We start from the raw sequence: 21,861 nt of genomic DNA, 5'->3' as shown, positions 1-21,861 counted from the left end.
TATCATACAAAATGTAAATTACAATAAAAACATAATGAAATTTAAAATAACATAATAGTTTAACGTAAAGTAGGTGAAAGTAGGCAATTTGCAATCTGATCACACAAAACACGCATATATTCAACGGCTTCTGGACCCCATTCTATGTCTTGTATATTTTCTCTATTAATCCCCCCACCTTGGACGTCAGGAATAACCATAGTATCCTCCTCAAAATTTCTAAACAAGTCATCTTCTATATTGTATTTCCTTATAAAATTATGGACCACGACACAAGCAATGACTATGTCTCTTTGCACTGTAAAAGGATAAGGAGTCATTTGTTTTAAGATTTGGAATCTCGCCTTCAATACACCATAAGCACGCTCATTAACATTTCTAAGTTGTGCATGGGCATGATTGAACCTTTATTCTCTAGTTAAAGGTCTGCCTCTTCGAAAATCTGCTAACCAATACCTAGTATTACGGTATGGAGCCATAAACCCACGAGTGTTTGTATATGCAGCATCACAAAGGTAATACTTATCTACAAATGAATGTGACACATATTATATAAAGAAGATAGATAATAAAAGTTATATAAATATTACAAACCCGGTGGAGGAAATGGAAATCCAGAAGTTGAATTGAATGTAACTTCTTTCAAAACTCTTGAATCATGTGCTATACTCTCCCATCGAGCCCAAACAAAGGTGAATATCATATCAAAATCGCAAATTCCTATAACATTTTGAAAACATTCTCCTTTTCCTCGTCCCCTATAACGAGTTTTTTGATCAACGGGTACAACCGTATGTACAAGAGTCCCATCTAATGCACCTATTGCTCCGGAAAAAATATTTTTTAGCCGTCTATGTCGTTCCGAGTTATGTCTTGTTGGATTAGGAGTTGTTGGTACTATAATTTCTTTTGCAAAACACATCATTGCAGTTAGGACGTCATGAAAACATTGATGAATCGTTTGCGTGGAGTGATGAAATCTTCCCTTAACCGCGCGAAAACGTTCATTATGTCCTATAACATGTAAGAATATAGTCATCTTCTCTTCAATGCTTATTGTCCTACTAGCTTGCAACCAATTGTTTTGGGTAAAATGGTTGCATAATAAAGCAAATACCTCTTGTGTAAGACGCATCATATCGTAACATTGTGTAAGGTCTCCGTACATCAAATCTTGCGTATACGCATACCCGCTTGAATCGTTATCTCTAATTCTATGAATTCTGATTAGTCTGCATCGGTTTGACCTCAACCAATAAAACACAAGTAAAAGAAAAGCTACAACTTCACCATCAGAAACCATACTTGACCTGTTACAAACAACTAGGTAGCATGTTAAAGTAAAAAAAAATGCACCAAAAGTCATATTCAATATCCAATAACATCCAAAAGTCATAAAACAAAAAACTAGTAAATAAAAAAAAGTCATATTCAATATCCAATAACTGCCAAAAGTCATGCAAATAACATCATCCAAAGTAACATCCAAAAAAGTATCAAACATATGATCCAAAAGTCATGCAACAAAAAACTAATAACCAAACTTTTCTACCCGCACCCATCAAAGGTAATCATACTTCCTACCCGCACCCATCACTCATGACTCACAACTAGTATGTGAAAGTCATAACCAAACTTTTCTAACATCAGCACTTTCACCAAATAGCAAAAGAGCGGTCTTGTGTCTTTCATCTTCTTCTCCCCATTCCATTTTGTTTAATTTCTCCATACACACATCAACATCCTTATCCATTTCACTTTTTTCAATTCTTTCATTTTTTTCCACTAACGACCTTGCAAGCTTGACAATCTCCTCTTCAACTTCTAATGCCCTTGCATCTCTCTTTTTTCCACCAACTCTTTTGTTTCCACCAACTTTCGTATTTTTTGAACGCCCCGAAGATTCTTCACTTGCACCTACGTGTTGTGTTGAGGTTTCCATTGGAACATCATCATCAAAATCATGGGCACTAAACTCCTCTACAGGACGAGGGAGTGTAGAAGATGGCCCGCAACTTTGAAATCCGGTTGAGGTCGACCCTTCATATAGTTGGGTGCAAAGATCAGGAAACAGCAGGGGTTTAGTTTTCAATGACAACACGAACTTGTTCAACTGTTTACAATTTTTATAAATATTAGTATTTTCTATAAAAATAATTATAATAGTATTTGTTATAAAAATATTACCTTCCACTCTTCCTTCCATTGTTCATCTATCAGGTTAAATTTATTTTTTATATGGTCATATATATTGCCCGTTTTGTTTTTCAGTTTCACCCAAGCAACATACTTTGATTTGTAGTAGTCAAAGTGGTTTCTCATTTGCTTCTGATCAACCTCTTTACCGTGTTCGTTCATCAATTTTTCGCGTTCTATCTTCCATGCACTAGCCTTAAGCCCAGAACCCTCACGACCATTAGTGGTTAGTTCATGGATACATGTATCAAGAAAAGTTTTGTCCTCACTTTCGTTCCAAACCAACATCCTAAAACATAAATAACAAGCTAACATAAATATCTAAACATAAAACAATTTTCTACCAATCAGATCAACATAATCCTAAATAGTAATAGCTAAATCAAAGTCAACAATTTTCTACCAATTACATAGCTTATACATGGAAAAAAAATTCTGATTTCATAGCTTATACATATATAATTTGAGATTTCATAACATTAGAACACAACATCATACAAAAAAAAATTTGATTTCATAACTTATACAAGCAAAAAAAATAGATTTAATAGCTTATACAAAGAAAAAAAAAATTCTGATTTCATAATCTATTACATACATTACACACAATTTCAGAATTCAGAGATTATTCATACACAATTTCAGTTTTCTTAACATTACAACAAAAAGGATTTGGATTATGTATGGGAAAAGAGGAAAGATTCCTAATCGTCGGCCAAGAAGAGGGGACCGGCCCATTAATTCATTTAGCGGCTCAATTAAAGCATTATCATTCAAGTATTTAGAGGGGACCGACCCATTAATTCAATTAGCGGCTCAATCATCGGCCAAGAAGATAGAGTTTTAACTAAATAAAGTCAAAATCGAATTCGATTTGAACAGATGAGGGCAAGAACGAACCTGTGTGGACGGACGTAAGGGGAAGAATAGATCAGCAATTGGGATGACGATCTTGCAAGCTGCCGACGCCGATGTGAACTTGGAAGATGTCGCTGCTGTTTTTCTTTTAGGTCATGAATGGGAAGAATAGATTGGGGGTAGTGAGGTCATTTTTGCCAGTCAGATGGGTTTTGGAAGCTAACCAACTCAGCCAATTGAGCCAAACATGTTAACCGGATCAGCCCACATCAAACATATTCATGTCTGACCGAGTCAGCTGAAATCGCTGACACAGACCGGTCAGACGGTTTCAAACAGCCCCTAAGTATATTATACACAATTTTTAAAGATATATAGTAGAAAGAAACATCATTTAAAAGAATATATATAACATCGTGAAAAGTCATTTGAATTTTTTTTAACAATATAACTTTAAGATACACAATACATATAGTATTTGGCAAATTTTCATATAACAAAATATTTTATTCACAACTACAATTATATATATATATATATATATATATATATATATATATATATATATATATATATATATATATATATATTAAAGATAATATTAAACATAAAGTACTATATTTCTCTCTTTTTTATAAACTTAAAAAATAAGATACTGTCTTGAGTTTAAGAAAATATCTCATCTTTTTAAAGTTTAATGGAGAAAAACATAATATTTTATTTTTGTTATTATCTTTTACATGTATCAAATTCTCATAAATATATATATAGATTAGGTTTTATCTTTTTTTTTCTTTGAGATTAAGGGTTCAATTCTCGTCGTTGATATATAACTGAAATCTTGATATTAGTTTAGGAGTAAATTAGATTTCACGATTCAAAAAAAAATATTTATTTATACAAAAAAATTGGTCAAATACCATGTATTGTGTATCCTAAAATTAAATGGTTAAAAGAAGACTTAAATAACTTTTAGGATGTTATTTTTAGAATTTTATGTTCTTTTAAATGACCTTTTAGAGTTTTAATAAGTTTTAAATATATATCAATTAAAAACCAACCAATAAAATAATTATATATATATATATATATATATATATATATATATATATATATATATATATATATATATATATATATATATATATATATATATGGGATGGTTCCCTTGAGATTAATAAAAAAAATTAGAGATTGTGAGATTAAATATCAGCCAATGGAACTTAACGTCAACTAACGTCAACTGTTAAATGATTAAGGGGTATAATAGTAAACTTCAAATTAATGTTGAGAAAGCGGACACCTTCCTTCTCTAAAAATCATCATATCGCTAAATCATCGATTTACAATATCAGTCACGTAATCATATCATCCAATCTTTAACAACTCATTCAATATAATTAAAAATATCCTATTTTTACTGAATCTGTTATCAAATTATTCGCAATCTTCAAATTGAAAAAAACGATCGAAACAGAGCATCAGTTCATATCCTCATAAATACGAGATACAAACCTGAAATCGAAGAAACAAGCACCTCGCAATCATAAACAAAGCATTTGAAAATCGAATCAAAATCAATTTTCATAAATGATGTCGCATCCAAAAGAAATTGACAAGTCGATCGCAACTGATACTTTATAGCTGAAATCAATTCATCTCCTAACGACGAATAAATCGATTCAATTTCTTTCACTTCTGAAGAACTTCAAACTACAATTCGTATTGAAGGTATAACTAATTCGTTTTAATACTACATATTACATGACAGTTTCTACATTTCATTCTGATTCTTTTATTATATAATATAAATTATGAATAATCATATATGATTATACAATACAATATGTGATTTAATCATATAAGGATGAATAATCATATATGACTGTTCATATCTATGATTAATCATATGTATTTATAGTTTGTAATTATGATTTTTCATATATGTTTTCAAATTGAAATCTATATTAATATTACATTTGGATGAATAATCGTATATGATTATACATCATAAAATAGGATTAGTCATATATTACAAACTACAAATACATATGATTAATCATACATGATTAAACAATATCAAGTATGATTATTTATAAGTTGATACGTATAATCATTTATGATTACACAGTATATTATATGATCAATCATATAATACAATGTACAAATAAATATGATTTAACATATAATAATATATTAATATCTAAAATCATATATGATTTTTTATACTAAAATATAAATACATATCATTAATCACATATGATTATTACAACATAAAATTATATAATAACATATTTGTCATTCCCTTCTTTTATCAGGTGAAAGTTCCAATTCAACAAATGAATCATATTGCAGTAACATAATTGAAGAATCTGAATATAAACCAAATGTCCCTACAGAATTTGTACCAGTTGTAAACAGTATTTTCAAATCACTAAATTTGGCAGTAAAAATGTATACTGATTATGCAGAAATGGCAGGTTTTCATACAAGACTGAGTAGCCAATCAAAATACAATAGCCAAATAATAAAAGAAAAATATGTTATATGAAATAGGGGTGGCAAGCATAAACCAAAATCTTGTGATACGTTGGCTACAAGTTCTGTCAAGAGGAAACCAAATTCAAACAAGATAATTATTGGGTGTACAACAAAGATTATATTTGAAAATGTTTATGGAACAACATATTACAAAGTTAAGAAATTCTTTGAAATGCACAACCACCCACTGGAAAGTATTGAGGAAAGACCTTATACGAAAAAGGCAAGAAAGATGTCATATTATGAAAAAGAGTTTATAGTACGTGCATCAAAAGCTAAAATTGGTCCGACAATGGCTCACAAAATAAGAGCAGTTTTGAAAGGAGGATATGAATATGTAGGGGCGAAGGTAACAAACTACAAAAACTTGAGGAAAGGAGTAAGTATAATCTTATGTTACAATGATGCTCAAATAATGATAAACAAAATGAATGATCGTAGAGACCATTACCCAAATTATTCATTTGAGTTCCTACGTGATGGAGATCTGTTGGCTGCTATGTTTTGGGCAGATGAAAGAGAAAAGGCTTTTTATGTAGAGTTTGGAGAAGTTATATCTTAAGATGCAACTTTTAGAACAAACAAGTAAGTTAATGTATATAAATTCAAACATACTATTAATCAAATATGATTGTACTAAACACATTTTCTTTATATAGGTATAAAATGGTATTTGTACCATTCACAGCAGTTGACCACAACAAGAAATCAGTTACTGTTGGTGTTGGGTTGCTGAGTAGAGACACAATTGAGTCGTATGAATGGCTGCTTAAAGCTTTTCTTAGAGCTCAAGAAGGGAAAGCACCAAAAGTTGTTCTAACTGATCAAGATGCAGCAATAAAACAAGCAGTGGAATCTATGTTACCAAATTCAAGATACAGACTATGCATGTGGCACATAATGAAAAAACTGCAAGCAAAGGTATAATAAAAATACATTATATAATCATATATGATTATATAGTATTATGACAGATGATTCATATATGACTTATCAGATATCATACTATATAACCATATATAATTAATCATATATGATTAACTATTCTAATAATATGAATTATCAGATACCATACTGTATAAACATATATGATTACATAGTATGTAATATGATAATACAGTATATAATCATATATGATTATATAATCATATTATTAAAATACTTAATCATATATGATTAATCATATATGATTGATATAATGATATATAATTAAGTATGTTAATAATATGATTATATAATCATATATGATTATATATGATTAACCATATATGATTATAATAATATAAGTTATCATATATCATACTATGATTATGATGATACAATATAATCATCTATGATTACAATACATATATGATATATGATTAATCATACATGATATATCCTACATTACAGTAATCATATATGATTAATTATATATGATTAAACATATATGATTACAATACATATATGATATATGATTAATCATATATGATTAAATAATCATATATGATTACAGTACATATATGATATATGATGAAGCATAGATGATATATCCTAAATTACATTAATCATATATGATTACAGTACATATATGATATATGATTAATCATATATGATTAAATAATCATATATGATTACAGTACATATATGATATATGATGAAGCATAGATGATATATCCTAAATTACATTAATCATATATGATTACAGTACATATATGATATATGATTAATCATATATGATTAAACATATATGATTACAGTACATATATGATATATGATTAATCATACATGATATATCCTACATTACAGTAATCATATATGATTAAATAATCATATATGATTAAACATATATGATTACAGTACATATATGATATATGATTAATCATATATGATTAAATAATCATATATGATTAAACATATATTTTTACAATGCATATATGATATATGATTAATCATAGATGATATATCCTACATTACAGTAATTGTATATGATCAATCATATATGATTACTCATATATGATATATGATTAATCATATATGATTAAACATATATGATTACAGTACATATATGATATATGATTAATCATATATGATTAAACATATATGATTACAATACATATATGATATATGACTAATCATAGATGGTATATCCTATATTACAGTAATCATATATGATTAATCATATATGATATATCGAAATAGGTATATAATTTATACTTATATAAGCAACATTGTTCATTCATAGATTACTGGCGATTTATTTAAAAACAAAGACTTCAAGAAAAGATTTAACAAGCTTGTTTGGAACATGCGTATCAAACCTGATGAATTTGAAAAGAAGTGGGATTTGATTATTAATGAATTCAATCTGGAAGATAAAAGATGGTTCAATGATATGTTTGAATTACGTGACAAATGGATACCTGCATACTTCAGTGACACAAGAATGTCTGGATTGATTAAAACCACTTCAAGATCAGAAAGCATGAATTCCTTCTTCAACACTTACTCTCAATCTGGAAATTTACTTTTACATTTCATGATGAACTATGACACAACAATTCAAAAACAGAGAAATACACAACAAGAGCTTGATCATCAAACAAAGAAGGCGATGTATAAATTTATTTCACCACGACCAATAGAAAAACATGCTGCAAAAGTTTATACAAGTACATTGTTTTATGAAGTACAGAAAGAAATCTATAAAGGTTCCTGGTACTGCCAATACGAACATCTTGCAACAAAAAATGAATGGGAGTTATACAAAGTGGAACAACTGAACAAAAACAGTGATCTAAAAATAGAATTTGAGGTAATATATTCTTATTTTAATTAATTTTTGTTGAATCAGCACATAATATAAAAAAAATATTCATTTATGATTATAAAACACTTAATGCTTTAATTTTATTTTGAACAAGTAGAAATAAAACTTCCAACAAATGATGTAAAATGTACACGTGAACACTTCAACCGCTTTGGGACTTTGTGCAGACATGCATTCAACATACTCATGAAACATGGAATGAAGGAGATACCTGAACAGTACATTGAGAATCGTTGGAGAAAGGATGTGATGTCAAGGCATTATAATTTTGGTAGACATGTATATGATACAGGAGATAGTGAAATTAACAGATCTGTCAATCAAGCATACTACAACTTTGAAACATGTTTGGAATACGTAAGAAAAAATAAAGAAAAAATGGATTTGTTTGTTAAGAAAACAGAAAGCATGCTGAAGGAATATGAAAACGATCCTACAAATGAATTGCAGAAAAATAGGACAGATGTTGAAGAGGTAGGAAAACTTATGGGCATAAGTATTCCAAAAGACATTGACATCAATGTTCCAAATGTTCAAAGCAATAAAGGATGCAGAAAGAAAAGTAGAATTCAAAGTGCAGCAGAAATAGTGTATAAAAATTCAAACAAACAAACAAGAAGATGCTCAGGATGTGGAGAAAGGGCTCCTCATAAATTGCAGACAAGCCCAATCAAACTTGCAACATAACAATCATCAAAAGCTACATAGATATTTACTGCTTTAATCAGTAATGAATAAGTCATAACTTTTTTTCAAAATAATATACTTTTTGTTTAGTACATGTTACTCTTTTTATAAAACAGAATTTACTATGATTTTCTCTTCTGGATTTAATCTACTTTGATAATTCTTTCTTTGATTTGATAATATATTCATTCATGATTAAACTTTTATTAAATGTTACTACAAGCATTTAAGATTACATATAACTATTATTCAATACATGTAATCATTACACATAACCATATACAACATTCATCTGTAAAATCATAAAATATTATGTAATACTACTTCATATGTTTTGTTTAATCATAAGTGATTAAAAATATGATTACACATAAAAAACATCTAACCATTACATATAACCATATACAACAACATTGTTCCTAACAAATATACAACACCACTAATAAAAAATCTAAAGATAACAATATTGATCATCATAGAATAACATCAAACATGATAAAATATTCAATAACAAACAATTTCACAAGTCTCAAATATCAAGTTCCCCATTTTCCAAGATTCTTGTTCTTCATATTCCTAGCTAGATTTTCATACAGATTGTAGCTGACTCCAAGAATTCTTCCACCATTACTTAGAAAGATTATCTCCATTGAACCTAACAAATCTTTACTACATATCTGATGTAGAGAAATGTTGTTCATTAAAAAGAAATATTCTTTAAATGAACAACATTCCTCTACTTCAAAGACATCTAGTAAAGATCTGATATGTTCAATGAAGATAAACTTTTTAAGTAATGGTGGAAGAGGCGTTCTTGGAGTCAGTTACAATCCGTATGAAAATCTAGCTACAAATAAAAGAACAAGAATCTTGAAAAAATGGGGAGCATGTTATTAGATACAGGAAAATTAGTTCTTTTAGACTTATAGACTCCATATTTTACCTGAAACAAAATGGAAGTTGTTTAGATCATAAATAAATAATGGTGATATATAAAAATTGAAGAAATTAATAAACAAAACTAACCATTTGGAAATATAAGGACTCATCTTTGAAGAAATATAAGGCATAGCATGAGGCTACCAACTTTAGTTTTCATTTATAAAGAAAAGATTCTTCAATACAAACACTAAAAAACAAAAATAAAATCTTACAAAGATAAGATTCTGTATGGTGATGTATTCCATGCAGTAAAGATAAGCTCACTTATCAAGAAAAAGATATAATAAATTATAATGTGTTGTACAACAAATATAATCATTTATGATTACAAAAAAATAATAATAATAATCGATACAATCACTAATGATTACATATAAGCAACATATAATCAATAGTAAAAACATAAATTACATATAAAAATATAACATAATCACTTATGATTAACATTCAATAATATAATTCACACAAACAAACTTAGATAATAAAATCTACCAAAATACATGTTAACTTGTTTTCCATCACCATGTTTTCCATCATCATAAAAACAAACATTCTTCACAATAAGAAAATATTCAATCAAAAAAAATTTTGCAACCTTCTTTCTATATTCCATTGAGCATCATATGCATGCTTACCACGAATCTTTTGATCAACTTTTTGATACTCATATGCAGCTTTCAATACATCATCACACTTTGTATTAATCTCAGAAGTTAAGATTGAAGCTGCATATTTCATTCTCAACTTTTCCAGAATTTTTTCTTGAGAACCACCTTCTTTTGGAAGACCACATATCCATTTAGAAGCTTTTTCTCCAAAATAACTCTCCATATGTCTCATAGCAAAAACTCCACAATCCACTTTTATTAGCCATTTCATTTGCTTTAACATGACCGATCTCTTTTAGATACTTCAATAAAGAATTTTTCTAAAAATCATATATGATTTCAAGTCAGAAAAATATAAGTATAATAATTATAAAATATATCATATATGATTTCAAATTTAAAGAAAAAATATCATTTGAAACTTACAAGAGGTTTAAAAACTGCACCATACTTATCATCGAAATCAGCATCATCTGCACCATTATCAATAACCTTAAAAGCACATTTCTTCAGATTCATAACAATAAGATATATGTGCTCATGCCTCAAAACCAGGAAAAATACCTAACATCAACATCCATAATATTAGAAATAATACATAAATATATATATATATATATATATATATATATATATATAAATGTATAAAAAAATAAATATACCATATCAACATCCTTCAAAACCTTCAAGTCTCTATCACCACAAACACTGCGAGAAAAGCTCTCCTTGAAAATTTTATATTTTCCAGTTTCATTCAAATGAGTATATTCAAATAACAAAGTCTGTAATATAAGAAAATCATAAATGATTATATAATAACATGTAAATATTAAATAAAAAAATTATTAATAATAAAATAAAAACTTATAGTGTCAGAATTCATGAACAATCTGAGTGGAGAATTAACAACATCTCTGAATTTCTCTTCATGATTTAGTATACGAGACCATGAGTCAAGAACACTAACATGCAAATGGGTTTTTTTTATAGAGACTTTCATAATTAACTCTAAACCCAATAACATCTGTTTCCATAAGCAATACAATATCCCTGTATGTATTTATTTAAATGTTATTTAAATGAAAAATTATAATTATAAAAATAAAAAATTATATTAAAAAAAATTACCCTGGATTTCCTTGAAGACTGAAAAGCCATTCACAAACAACATTTTCTACTTGTGTCAAACAAGGTTTAAAATCAATCAACCTTTCCTTAAATGGTGACTTATAAACATAAGAAAACTTCATTTGTCTCTTTCCTTTGACATCCACTACTGAGGTTGTTTCTTCATTTATATCTTTATGTTTGCCAGAAATAGGTTTTGATGGTCCTTCTAATGTACCCAAAGGGGGTGCAAAAGAAACTGGACTAGCATCAATAACATCAACATTTGGAATAACACACTCAGGACCAGCACTTGGGTTTCCCAAAATAACTCTATCCTTAATCTTTTTCTTTGTCATCCATTCAGAAGAAATTTGACTTTGAGATGACTTCTTGGAACCTTCAGAATCTTGACTAAATCCAAGACTAAAACTTGGAACAAGATAATTTTTCAATGATCGAGTCTCATTTGAATCATTGTTTTTATTTGCACAATCTTCAACATTTTCTACCCAATAAAATTATAAAAATCATATATGAATAAACAATAATTATAAACACACACACACACACACACATATATATATATATATATATATATATATATATATATATAAATATAAATATATATATATATATATATATATATATATATATATATATATATATATGAATAAGCAATAATTATAAACAAATTACCTCCATCTTTATTTTTATTTGAACAATCTTCAACATCTTCACCTTCTCCGTCCTTCTTTGCTACAATAATTTTATCAACAGTACGATCTGAAATTACTTTATTCTTATGATCATCCTCACCCAAATTTACAGTCCCTAAATTATTAAAATCATAAATGAATCATCTATATAACATATTTATATATATATATATATATATATATATATATATATATATATTATGTATTAAAAATACATAAATAAATACTTACCATCATCAATACCAGTCAAATTCAAATTCACATCATCTTCAACTAGTTTCTGATTTAAACAACCATCAGTACCTATAAAATTCAAATATAAAAAATTAAAATCATATATGATTAAACTATATATAATAATAAAATATGCCTACCTTGATCCAAAGTTTTAAGAAAACTTTCAACAACTGGATCGCAAATAAATTGACTAAAAGATACACCTTCCTGGCTATCAATTAGACCCACACTCTTAGTAACATTTTCGACAACAGAATTTATATTCATGTCCTCTTCTTTATTACATCCACTTCCACTTCCTTGTTCATCATCTTCATCATAATCACCTTTACCTTCAACGTGATTTTTACCAATATTGCCCTCATGTGGACCACTTCCATCCCCCTAACCACCAGAACATTTCCCTTGATCATAATCTTCAACATTTTCATCATCATTAAGAAAATCATTCCCATAATCTTCATCATTAACTTGAACAAAAACAAGTGTTAATATCGGTTCTTTATATTTTTGTGAAACATAACGGAAATCAAAATTTTCAGTGCTTAAATCTTCAACAGGAAATAACAATTTCCAATTTTTCAAATTTTGACTTTGAGGAAACTTCAACACTCCCTCATCTATCTTTACAACAAGATCCTTTTTCAAATCCTCCATCTTCTGATACATACATGAAATTTTACTTTCATACACCTATATAAGAAAAAAGATACTTACAACTAAAATACTTATACATAAAAAGTCATAAATGAATAAACTAATTAAATCATAAATGAATAAAACTATAGAATTACCTCCACATCACTAACTTTATTAACATCAAAATCTTCTTCATCCTCATCACATAAATCCTCTTCACCATCAGATTCAACCTCATTACCACCAGATTCCTCCTCATTATACTCAGATTCTTGGAATTCTTCTTCAACATATGCTTCATTAACATGTCCACATCCAAATCCTCCACTCTCTTGTAAAATATCCTCAAGAAACCTTATCTTCTCTGACGTCCAATAAAAAATAGTTGGACGTTTACGTGTGACTTGCAAATGATCAAACTTGAAAGTATCCACATACAACAACTACAAAAAACATATATAACATCATATATGATTTTGATGTGTAATATATAATTAAACAAAAATTATACTACATAATCATATATGATTATATGTAATAAAATCATATATGATTTATTATAAAAACAAACATATTTTTACAACTAACAAGAATAATAAATATCAAAAAATAACTCACGTACCATAAGGTATGCTACTGGTCCATAAAAGAAAGAAGATTCTTTCTCTGGATTGTAAACCTTCTTCGTCCTTACCAAACAATCCACAATTTAATCGCACCAGTCAATGCTACTTAAATCAGTATCTCTTCTGATTAAATACAATGGATTCAGATTACATTTACCCATGCTTGTAGACTCACAGAAAGTATTAATAAAAAGAACCAAAAAATTGATTCTGAAGTTGTCATCAGCAGCAATAGTTTGAACAAGTTCATTCTTTAGCTGTTTCAATCTCAATTTATTAATATTTTCAAACTGTTTCTTCCACTCAAACATACAGCTCTCTTCATTATTCTTCGAAATGTAATCCATGTTTGAAAGTAATGAGCCACCAGATGGTAATCCTAACATCTCTTGAACAGACTTACTATCAACACTAACTTCACAATTATCAAACTCCACCTTCAAAGATTCAAAATTAAAATGATCAAGAACATAACAAACAATCTTCAACGGTACGTCAATCATCTTCATCCCTAACAAACTCCCAAATCCCATAGCCCTAACATAATCCTTCTGTTCTCTACTTAAACCTTAAATAACACCCAACAATGACCCGAGTGAACATCTATTCTTCAATGAAGGAAATTCTCTTATAACAACAACTTTTTTATCTTTCTTCAAAACTTTAGTTTCTCTCTTTGGTTTCTTTAAAGATCCATGACGACTCTGAAAATCTGAATCATCTTCATCAGATAGTTCACGTTTCTTACTTACAGTTTTGACCTTAACCCTCAGCTTCACTTTTGGTTGTTCAATAACCGTTTTTTTGGATGTCTTTGAATGCGTTTGCGACACCTCATTCGCCTTCTCTCTTTTGGAAGATGATCGTGTCTTCCTTGAGCTATCTACATTCCTTTTTTTAAATACAATTTTCATTACAAAAATAGTGTTAGTAAAAAATAAAACATACATTTATCATTACTATTCACTAATGATTATAAACAGAACAACAAATAAAAATACAAGCTAAATGTTATATACAATCCACTTAAAAGAACCACAAAATCAGTTATGATTACAAAAATAACTCTATATTCATGTTTGATACATAAAAATACATTTATCATTACTAGTTACCAATGATTATAAACAAACGTATAAAATCATCTATGATTAGAAGTAAAAATAAACATATAACTAGATGTTATGTTCAATACACTGAAAAAATAAAAAAATCAGTTATGATTACAAAAAATAACTTCAAACATTAAGTTATATGTTTATTTCTACTTCTAATCATAGATGATTTTTTTTTTGAACTGTACCTTCGGAAATAACAACACTTCTACCGCATTCAATATTTTTCTGATTTTTGAATTTTTTTCGAACATAGTTTCTTTTGAAATCCTTATCTGTGAAAATATAAACAAAAACTTACATCAAAAACCACCACAAACAAACATAATAAAAAACATATCAACTCTAAACGAAACAATCATCAAAATCAAGTTAAAATGACAAAAAACCTACTGTATCAAAACAAAAAAACATCATTATCAACATAAAACGACAATTAACTAATTAATAAAAATACATTATCAATAAAATGAAAAATAACTCGCATTCTAACCTTTCATTTCGATTAAGGAAGATGCAACTTCGTTTATATTTTCTCCTGAAGACATTTACTGGTTTCTCAATAACAGGTAAGAAACGAAAACTAGGGCAAAATGAGATAAAAAAGAAAAAGAGGGTTTCCTGAGAGTTCAAATTGAGACTTCGATCGAGAAAGAAAAGAAAACAATAGGCGGTTACAGTATCGTAGCCTGCAAAATTCATATCAATCTTTGTAAAATTACAACAATAGCACCACAATCGTAAATTAACGACGTTAATTTAATAAGTTACCAACATAATTACAAGTATGTCACCGCATAGCTTCAGAAACAAACATAAGCAAATCAAACGGTTATATACATATCTCACAATCTCTAAATTTTTTTTATTCTTAAGGGAACCAACATCTATATATATATATATATATATATATATATATATATATATATATATATATATATATATATATATATATATATATATATATATATAACATTAAAATAATTCAATTATATTGCTTTTGTTTATGTATGGTTGATCAATAAATAGAAATTACACTTTATAACTTCACTAAGTAATCTTTAATAATAAATAGCTTTTAAAATATACCAAAAAAACAATCATATTTCAATTAATCAATTAGGTTTCATTAGTTAAACAAACATTTACAAATCTCTTTAATAATAAAATAGCTTAAACAAAATTCTATAATAAAAATCATATTTCAATTAATCAATCAAGTTTTATTAGTTAAACAAACATTTACAAATCTCATAACAACATGAGTTCCGTCTATCACTCCCGTTTGTGCCATTTGTCAAGTTTGGTCTCGATCAATCATTTATTTTTAGATTGTCCGGTAACGGGTAATGTATGGAAGTATATACAAAACTGGTGTGGAATATCAACCACAAATACTATTGACATAAGGTCAACCTTTTCTTTGGCAAGAAATTTCGTCAAGTCAAAAAAGGCGATCAAGTCTTTACTTTCAACAATCATGGCAACTGTATGTAACACATGAAGAGCATGTAATGAGGCGATTTTCAATAAAGTAAAACTCTGCTCATCGAAAATTATGCAATGCTTTACACTTGGATCAATTTAAGAGTGAAGATAGGTAATTGTGTTGTGACTGTTTGGAGTATCTCACTATTATGGTTTTTGTAATTTATTGTGTTTTACGTTTTGCTTTATTCCCCTATGTCTGGCACTTTATATCAATTTCTAGTCTTTGGCTAGTCTTGATTAATGTTTTCGCCTTTTTTTCATTCAAAAAATATTAAAAAAACGCATAGATAAGATGAAATGTTGGATGTTTTCAAATGAATAATGTTAATTAATTAAATACCTTTAATTAAAAAATATAATAATATGTATAATTTAATATATAAATTGAAATGTTATGATTTCAGCTTAATATGATTTAAGATATATGATTTATCTTTGACCACATTAAAAATACTTGACCTTTTTGTTTTATCAATAAATTGAAATTACATTTTATAACATCAAAAAATAGTTTTTTTAATAATAAAACCGCTTAAACAAAATGATAAAATATACATCACATTTCATTTCAGTTAATCAATTAAGTATCATTACATTAAAAAAAAACATTTTGTATTATTTAAGAGATAAGCTGAAATCTTAGGGATTTCAAATAAATATAATTAATCAATTAAGTGTTATTAGTTAAAACATTTTGATGTGTAGCATCCAGGAGATACACAATGAAAGGTCGGGGGTGTTTAAAATGAACCACATGAAAACTAAAATGTATATGTATTCTTTTAGACCATATTCAACAAAACTTCATTTTTTTTTAAAAAAAAAAAAACAAGTAAAAAATAGGATAAATAATATTTCATCTCTAACCATACTTTATTTTTTATCTTAAAAAGTATATTATTAGTATATTCTATTTTTTCAACCTACATAATTTAGTTTTAACAAATATATAATCTATATTTTTTTCATTACCATCATATTAAATAAACCAAATTATATTTATAATACACTTATAAATAAATATTATAGATGCATTTACAAAAATAAATATTATACATGCTTTTGTAAATCCGTTATCGTGTTTCATGATTTTAATATATAAATAATTTTTTATATGAATTTGAGAAATAAAAATAAATTTTATATTTATGATTAATTAATATAATTTATTATATAACAAAATGTTATAAATATTAAATATTATATCTAAAATAAACTAATAGATAAAATAAACTAGAAAACTATAAATATATAAAACGAGAGATTAAACCCGACAACTTAAACTAATACTATTCATATATCAAATATAGGGGAATAAATAGGGTGGGGTTTGAAAAGATTGCGAGAGAAAATAGAAGAAAAAATTACATTTGAGTGGATTGGAGATGCTCTTATAAGATATTATGTGAATTTTCAGTGGTATTGCACAAAAAAATGTAATATAAATATTGATAATATATGTTATTAGAAATATCAATGTAATTGTTATTTAAAAATATACGATAAAATAGATAAATATTAAAAAAAATATCGTCTCAATAATCTCTATCTCTGCCAGCTCGTCATACATCAAATATTTTTTAATTTATAGTAATTATACACATCTTTTAGAATCATATGATCTAAATCAAGGTTGTCAAGATCGGGATCATACATAGTATCGTTTTTGGGTTTGCAAGATCGGGATCGAGATCCTAAGATCCCACAAAATAAAATATAATTTTAATTTATAATAGTTAATTATGAAAATATTTCAAACATTCAGTTATTCGTTCAAAAGTTATAAAAACTTCAAAATATTAGTAATAAGTTTCAACACAAAATGATAAATAGTAAATTGGTAAAAGGTAAAAGACATAAAGTGTTAACAAAATTCATTTGCAAAAAAATAATAATAAATAAATAAATAATTCAAGGGAAAGTAGGATCGGATCGGATCTCGATCCTACGATCCTATCTGCAATCCTACCTCAAATACGATCTGTTTACAATCCGGATCGGTTGTCATACCTAGGATGGTAGGATCGTACGACCCTACGATCAGGATTACGATTTTGACAACCATGATCTAAATGGTATGTATCTCTAGGCCGTGTTTGAATTCAATTTTCATTAATAATTATTATTTGAAATATTTGTCCATTTTCAATCTAACTTAATATATATATATATATATATATATATATATATATATATATATATATATATATATATATATATTACTTCTACACTATTTAAAATTATTATTAGTTTTAGTTCATCAAAAACTATTTATTTAGAAAATTCTCATCATTATAAAAACAATTTTTGTGTAAAATTAAATTAATTTTGTATTTTGATATATGTTTTGTATTTAAATATTATTATGGTTAATCAACTTAAATAAACAAAATTTAAAATTATATCATCTTAATAACATCTATCATGTGAATAATATTAAATAATTTTGTGTTTACAGTTAAATTTTTTTTTGTTTACTATTGATTTGAATTATTGTTATACTAACTTACTTTAAAAATGGCATCCCCACAACCAATTGCAGAAACACCGGGTAGTGAGATGACATCATGGATCACAGTAATAAGTATACATTGTACATACAACAATACGATAGTAGAATTGTAACATCCGGTTTCGAGAAGCTTCCTATTTCGGGAATTATGGACATTAACGGATCAAGTGATGCACCTGGACTTCAAGGGTTTAGGTTTTAGACCCATTTGTGTGTGGATTATATAGGTTGTGTAACCCAAGCTCTCAGTTGGTGCTTGGAGTCCAAGGGTATAATGGTAAAAGTGATACTTTAGACCTCTTCATGAATTAAGGATTCAAGTTCGGAGGCCTTTTAGTCGAAGGAGATTAGACATGATTGTAGGGGTTTTCATTACGTTTCCAGGCATATAAAGATTACCTAAAACCAATTTAAGACGCAAAAGTTTTGACCATTAGGTTATAGGTATAGGCCAGTACGCTAGATGTACCTGGAGTACATTAGGCATACGCCAGTCAGGATCAAACCCTAATTTTGGGTCTTGGAACCTATTTAAAGGACTTAACTCATTGGAAACCCTTCTTACCTTTTTTCACACCCCCAAACCGGAACGGAAAAAATGTTCGGGGGCGAAGGACGTCATGTTTAGTATCACAACAAATGCATCATAGTAATCAAAGTAACAAACAACCATTGTATTAATATTAAAGTGTTTACAAAGTATGATTAACAAAAGATTGACTCCAAAACTAAATAACAAAACAAGACATGAAGCACTATATTCCATCTTCTGAATCCCAGTGCGCGCACCTATCTACTAGTTTCTTGAGAATACAAGTTATTTTGAAAGAGTAGATCAACATTTATGTTGGTGAGTTCATAAGTATTTTTGTTATGAAAGTAAACTGTAAGTTCTTTTGAAAAGTTCTCTTATTCCTCCAGAAAATCCTATATTTTTTGATGTGGTGAATGATAAGTAAAAATGACTCTACAATTCCGTCTATGAGTACTAAATGGATACAAGTTATATACAATCCAAAATAAATAGACAATTGATTGTGTGAATCTGCCCTAAGCCCACAACCAAACAATGAACAGGAAGTAAGGCGGAAAGCACACATTCCATTGTTTATTAGATCTTCATTTTATATAACCTTGGTATATTCATTTGGTACTTACGGAGTTAACTGTAATAGTTCTTAATATTATATGAAAATATTCTTTAAGAAAATCATATATTTCCTTTAGTAAAATGGTAACCACAATAGTCATATTATAATCACTTAGTTTATACTAGCTATATATAATCTAATATCGAACAGACAGTTAAATGGGTGAACCTGCCCTAAGCCCACAATCAAACGAGGAACAAGAAGTAAGGCGCAAAGCACACATTCAACTGCCTATCAAATATTAATTATATATAACCCTGATGTGTAAACTAAGGTATTATATAATTAACCACTAGAGGTCCTTTAAGTTATACTGGTTTAATAAAATGAATTAAACCTTTTACTGATAAGTTTCTAGTTTAGCCTACTAAATGTTCTATCTTAAAAGTATGTTTTTGTACTAGAAAATGGTATAATGAATTTGTATGCTAAGGACTTGACCAATACCCGATACTCCTTATGATTACTTGGTGTATACAGGATATGTATATATATATATATATATATATATATATATATATAGCTAAGATCGAATAGAATAGTAGGTCTGGGTGAATCTGCTCTAAGCCTACAACCAAATAAGGAACAGGAAGTGAAGCGGAAAGCACACATCCTACTGTCTGTCAGGCCCGATTAATATATATATCCCAGCTGTATCTACCGATGAATCATAAAGTTAGCATTATAGGCCCCCTTCTAACTGAATGTACTAACACTCGACTGTTATGTTTGTCTTTTGTGATGATGTATGTTTTCCTAAGTTTAAGACTATTTTTACTAGAAAATAGTTTGCATTACCTTTTATATGAGAATACCACTATAAGAATATAGTGGGAAAATGAAAGTGTAAAGTAATTTTGTATAAAGTAACTACTAAAGCACTAACTACCTTAAAACCAATTTGTTAATTAAGGTTAAAATGTGATGAGATTATAACCATGCTTCATTGACTAGTTATAGAACACGACGTTCCAAAGACATAGAAAAAGTATGACATTTGTAACCCGTAGACCTGTAGGTCCCACTATAGCTAGCAGCAAGGTGAGGATGGTCACTCCCGTATAGATCTATACAAAAACTCATGCTCTCCCTCCAGGAGACTTTGGTTACAAAACGTGACACAAGAGTATAATGTCATGCCATGAAGTAGTGGTTCACATTAATGTTATCTTTGTTATTGAATTTATATAGTATGTTCCTTCTGTTCTAGTGTATAGTATGTTCTGAACCCCTAAACTATACCTATTATAGTTTACTCGTATGTTTGTTTTGTACAGTCCTTGATTTGTAGAAAAGACTCGATTATCTACTGAAAGACCCCAACTTTCGTATTTATGAAAGACCCAAACTTTCATACTATTTCAACATTATTCTTAAGTTACTTCCACAAAACGTGCTACATGCATATTTATAAAACCATATTTTATATTGATAAAGTGATTACAAAAGATTGGATACAAACCGACTAAGTTTTATTACATTTCATGTCTATCCAGGAATCTACTATTCATATACATACATGAACATTAAAATACAGAGAAATAGTATTAACTATTCCAAATCTTTCAACAGTATAAAACTATATTGGATACTCATCACCTGCAATTATTAAATATTGAGAAG

The 21,861-nt window shown here is 27.9% G+C and overlaps 1 protein-coding gene across 1 annotated transcript; it reads left to right on the top strand.

The window, feature by feature from the left end:
- The first annotated feature begins 3,139 nt into the window (after positions 1-3,139).
- LOC145067609 (protein FAR-RED IMPAIRED RESPONSE 1-like) lies at positions 3,140-9,091 on the top strand. The gene is made up of 6 exons (XM_079014710.1): positions 3,140-3,206; positions 5,373-5,508; positions 5,611-6,135; positions 6,255-6,516; positions 7,820-8,389; positions 8,609-9,091. The coding sequence occupies exons 1-6, from the start codon at positions 3,140-3,142 to the stop codon at positions 9,089-9,091; spliced, it is 2,043 nt and encodes a 680-aa protein (XP_078870836.1).
- Positions 9,092-21,861: the final 12,770 nt, after the last annotated feature.

The sequence above is a fragment of the Lactuca serriola genome, chromosome 8 (genome assembly GCF_051521515.1).
Source record: "Lactuca serriola cultivar US96UC23 chromosome 8, Lser_US96UC23_V15, whole genome shotgun sequence".
NCBI lineage: Eukaryota > Viridiplantae > Streptophyta > Magnoliopsida > Asterales > Asteraceae > Lactuca > Lactuca serriola.
The sequence above is the reverse complement of the archived record's forward strand: the minus strand, read 5'-3'. Positions and strand labels throughout refer to the sequence as shown.